We start from the raw sequence: 5007 nt of genomic DNA, 5'->3' as shown, positions 1-5007 counted from the left end.
AAAGGGTCTCCATTAATAATAGAGGGGCTCCCAATCAGGTGCATTTGTAGTTCAGGACCGCCCTCGTGTGGCCACAAACAGAACGTGCAGCTGATGAGATGTACATACAAAGACAAATACACAAAATAAATGATAAGTAACGTAATGTAACTCATATTACACAAGTATAATGATGAGCTAAAGGCAGGTCACACACAGAAATTCTACAAAGAAACCAAGCAAACATGACACTCACTAGAATAACCGTTAGTCATAGTTAGCTTAAATACTGATATTAGCACCGATGAACAAGGGAGCCTAACTTTGTTAAAAGTGTGCCCAAACTACTCCACAGCTCCCACAATAAAGCCAAAAACTCACCTTTATGCATTCACGCACAACATCAACCCGGTGATATGATGTATGAGGCGCAAAAAGGCTCAGAGATCTATGAATTGTTCAACCGAAAAAAAGTCCCGCACTGTGGTGCGTTTACTGACCGCTGAACACCGTAGGACAAACGACACTCTTAGCCGAACATACAATGCAATGTAAATTATGGGCTTTCTAACAGTCACAATGTTTATGAAATTAATATTAATGCGTTTTCTGTATACAAAGTAACAGAATGTAATCTTAAATACTGCCTGAGAACTAACACTGCACTCTAAGCTGAACATACAATGCAATGTAAATGATGGGCTTTCTAACAACCAGGCATCAATTAGAAGTAAGATTTTTTGTTTCATTGTATAATTGTATTTGTTACTCACTACAAAGGCCTCCATGTGTCATAAACTAAAAATACAAACATTGTTTTTTTATTTATTTATTTTATATACTGTAAAATACCCTGACAACACCAGGGTAGAGGTCAATATTTCAGTAATGTTTTCAGTCTAGTTTAATGGATTAAGTTCTAAGACTTAAGTTCAGACTGCTGTTCAGTTTCTGCAGGAAATAACGTAGCGTAGACAGTAAACTGTGAATTGAGTCAATTTGTCCACAGGAGGTACACATGCTGTGGCTGTGATGATACCATCGACCTCAAGGTGAGCACATAGCCAATACACAAGCCCTGTAGACACACAGGTTGACAGCAACTAACATTTTGCAGCAGAGTTGCAGCAAGTCTCCGCCCTTCACTCTCAGACTCAGGAGCAGAAACCATGATCCATGGATCATGGTTTCTGCTCCTATCCAGAGGAGAGAGGGTGAATATATTGGTAGAAGGATGCTGCGTTTAGAGCTGCCAGGTAGGAGGCGTAGAGGAAGACCAAAGAGGAGGTTTATGGATGTAGTGAAGGAGGACATAGTTGGTGTGAGAGAGACAGATGCAGAAGACAGGGTTGGATGGAGGAGATTGATTTGCTGTGGCGACCCCTGAAGGAAAAAACCCAAAGAGAAAGAAGTTGATATTGTTGTTGTACTTTTCATTAAAATATGATTTATTGGGGTTCCAAATGCAACCAATATGCATTTTTATTGATAAAACACATCTGGATTTGAAGATTAGGACATGCAGTTGCAAAGAAAAGTCCGGAGCATGAAGGGGAAGGACTACTGCGTCATGACAGGAAGTAGTGCACATGAGGAATCTTCACTGCCTTAAAGAACAAGCAATGCTAAAACTAAAACATCCCTGATTGTGCATCAAATTCAACAAGTCCAAATACATTTGTACTGCATTTGTTTATCCTTCAGTATTTTTTCCCCTAAAATCACACAACAGCAGTTGTGAAGGCAAATGTCGGAGGACACTTTTAAATATGGCTGGATGCTGGAATACAGCAAAGTCGTCAGGGTGCAGAGGTGGGTGGTTTGAAGAGCCCCGTCCTTCTGAAGTAACGCACGATGAGCGGCACGGACACCAGGGTGATGCTGATGCGAACGGGAGCAAAGAGTTTGTGGACGGCGTAGGCCAGGACGAAAGTACTGGTCCCCGCTGCCATCTTGGACTGAATGATGGCCTCGCTGAAGCCCACTTTGCTCAGCACGGCTGCCATGTCGATCCCGCTGGTTGGAGACAGACAAAGTCATTAGATGGAGGTCCTGCTTATGCCCACCTGAGAGAACCAAGCTGTCGGAGGGATGTCAAGATCAAGTGTTTTGCACTGTGCAAGCTTTAATCAGCTAAACACAAGGCTGGGAAGTCCTCACATAGTGATAATGCTCTGTGGTTGCGGGCGACAGTTGAAGGGTGATAATCAGCTGTATAAGGAACGCCGCCTGCTACTAATCTCCACTAAATCTCTCTGGTATTCAAGCTGCTGGCACGCCGCCTCTCACTCGTCTGCCAGACCCAAGACATGCTGAACGCTTGACTCTTTGCACCGCCTTTATCACATGAAAATGTCCATGAAACACAAAGATTGGATTTTTTCGGCATGTCTCCTCAGAGACGCAGGGTGAGAAAACAAGCTCATGTTTTATGATGATAGTCTTCATTGCAGCTATAAAGACTGAGGGGAGCTTTTTAAAGATACATGCCTCTGCTGCCAGTTTTTCATAGCTACACTACACTCCCACAGCATTTCTTCACTGATATGGCCACGATAACTACATACTTTCTACTGCTATATGAGTACCATTGCTCCCATTACCGCCTCTATTCAGTTAACCACAGTCTCACATAGCCGGTGATCTTGACTACATAAACACATAACCACCACAATTTTTGGCCAGGGTAATAGCAATTAATGCCCCGTCATCTTTATGGTTTAGTTGATACTAATAACTAAGAGCAAAGCAAAGTGTGTGGCCTGAAAAAAAAAACACCTGTAACATTTTTATTTTGAATTAGGGATGTCAAATGATTAAAATGGTTAGATTAATGTCCAGATTAATCAGGTTTTCAAATAATTAATCCTGATTAATCATTATTTGCAACTATGTGTGAAATACACCCATTTTTACTGTATTTCACTGAAAGACAGATAAATGACAGGATTACATATTATATTTGCATGTATTAATAGCTCCAAATTAACCAAACATTGAGATTAAGGTGAAAGAAAGCACACACATCTGAAGTTCAAAGACGTCATTTAAGTTGAATTCATGTTTTGAGTATATTTTCCGGGGTTTCAGGGCTATTTCCGGGCAATTTTCAAGGATCTCAGATAAAAAGGTTTGGACATCCCTTAATTAGAGTTTTTAAAGTAACTTTTTGGGGCACAATCAAAGAAAAAAACTGCAGTCAGCTGCTTAGCTACCTGGATATGAGGAGGTAGAACATTCCCAGAGACATGAGGGACATCCCGATGTGAAAGGAAACGCCCACTGCTCCGTACTCTTTAAAGACTTTTTTTAGCTGCTGGGTCTTGTTAGGTTTATCTCCATCTGGCTCGGACTCCGCGGGGGCTTTTCCTGCAGACCAAGGAGTTGAGGGGTCTGTTTTTTGGTCCTGGATGAGATGAAATGAAACACAACAATCAATCACATGGAAGGTGAAGTTGCATGAATACACAAAAAGTCTGGTCTGCAGCTGCTTTCTTGTACTACGTTGGCCCAAGCCTTCAGAATGACTTTGGAGCTTGGCAGCGTCCTTAGCCTGTCAACATAGAACAATAGTGTATGTGTGTGGGAGCTGGCTGCTTTGGAGAAGCGAGTGAGGACTGACTTAAAACAAAGACAGGCAGGCGGCGGCAGGGGCAGCAGCAGCATTGGAGGTCATGTGAGTGTGAGTTACATCACAGAGGATGTATGGGAGGGGAACATTGAGACCTCTGTGACTGATAACTTCTTGGAAGCATGCATAGAAGCAAGAGTCATTGTGGCACACTAACACACACTCCCTTATACACACACACCTCGACACCACAGCCTTACATGTGACATTCAGACATGTCTGCCAACATACATGTAATACAGATATAAAGTTTTATAACCATAATACAGTTGGCTAAAATGTGACGTTACTGTTTAATGGCGGCCATGTATTTCACCATATGTTGCTAACACTTTACATACACACGCTGGTAAGTCCCCTAAAGATGTGTGGCAAGCTCAGCCACATTAATACTGCAGTACATTGCTCGAGTTAAGATCCACGTATTAAATTTTCTGCCTAAAAATGTAAAAACGGTTTAGAGCGGCACAACTAGTGTTCGTCGTTTAACAAAATGAATTTCACAACAAAAGACAACCGCAGCGGCCGAGGTCAAACCACTTCCGGGTGACGTCAGAAACGTCAACCTGCCATGCGCATTAAAGGTCTAATTAAAACCAGGTGTGCTCGAGCACTGGGGGGTCAGCGGTCATGCAAACAAACGTACACACCTGCCAATTTATGCATTTTTACAACAAAGTTATTGTTTAAATACCTCCGCAATGTTGTCACCGTCGGTGGTCTTTTTGGAGGCTGTGGATGAAGCTCGACTGGGCGCCATGGTGGATAAAAGCCGAGTGTTACCTGCTAGCAAAGCCACCGTGTCTGCTCGGCCTTCGTGTCGCCTCAACACCCTCGATAACCGGCCTCCAAGTTGATGCTGACCTATGGACTCGGCGCTAACACACACTCGCTGAAAAGGTCCCAAGTTGAAACCGTAGGAGTCCCGGTTGTGGCTGAGGTGAGTCGACGATGGTTCCGGTTGTTGTCCCCCGAGGTGAGCTAGTGTTGAGGCGACACAGCAGCAACAGCTGGTCCGGTACCGCTGAGACGCGTGTGTCCTCGTTAACGTACAAGTGACGTTCTTCAGTGTTTGTGCTGTAAGCCGCCACTGTGCCAACAAACCGGGTGACGGGAGAATCACAGATGCCGTAAGCAAGAGCATGGCCGTCGATTGCGCTAGATATCCGATGATCCCGAATAAATAAATATTTTAAAAACGCTTATATATGAACGAGTGGCGGTGCGAACATGCTGTCAGTGTCCTCCTGGCTCCGAATTTAGCCGCGCAAGCGCAGACTGCAAGCTTGTGTGTGTGTGTGTGTGTGAATGAAGCGGACAAAGACACTGACAGGAAAGCAACGTGCGTTCTTTCGAGCTGCCACTAGGGGGAGTTGAGTTGACAGATGGCCATATCA

The 5007-nt window shown here is 43.7% G+C and overlaps 1 protein-coding gene across 1 annotated transcript; it reads right to left on the bottom strand.

Annotated features, from left to right (window-relative positions):
* Positions 1–1191: 1191 nt before the first annotated feature.
* mims2 (mitochondrial inner membrane scaffold 2) lies at positions 1192–4902 on the bottom strand. The gene is made up of 3 exons (XM_058054678.2): positions 4305–4902; positions 3195–3385; positions 1192–1995 (listed from the first exon to the last, which is right to left on the bottom strand). The coding sequence occupies exons 1-3, from the start codon at positions 4752–4754 to the stop codon at positions 1779–1781; spliced, it is 858 nt and encodes a 285-aa protein (XP_057910661.2). The 5' UTR covers positions 4755–4902; the 3' UTR covers positions 1192–1778.
* Positions 4903–5007: the final 105 nt, after the last annotated feature.

The sequence above is a fragment of the Doryrhamphus excisus genome, linkage group LG18 (assembly GCF_037039965.1).
Source record: "Doryrhamphus excisus strain RoL-2023G ecotype Guam linkage group LG18, RoL_Dexc_Guam_v1.1, whole genome shotgun sequence".
Classification (NCBI taxonomy): domain Eukaryota; kingdom Metazoa; phylum Chordata; class Actinopteri; order Syngnathiformes; family Syngnathidae; genus Doryrhamphus; species Doryrhamphus excisus.
This window is presented reverse-complemented; position numbering and strand designations above follow the sequence as displayed.

Coding starts and splice junctions, on each gene's coding strand:
- mims2 (XM_058054678.2), bottom strand. CDS start 4,754: ATGCTCTTGCTTACGGCATCTGTGATTCTCCCGTCACCCGGTTTGTTG. Junction 3,386..4,304: donor ACGGTGACAACATTGCGGAG/GTATTTAAACAA, acceptor CATCTCATCCAG/GACCAAAAAACAGACCCCTC. Junction 1,996..3,194: donor TTCTACCTCCTCATATCCAG/GTAGCTAAGCAG, acceptor GTCTCCAACCAG/CGGGATCGACATGGCAGCCG.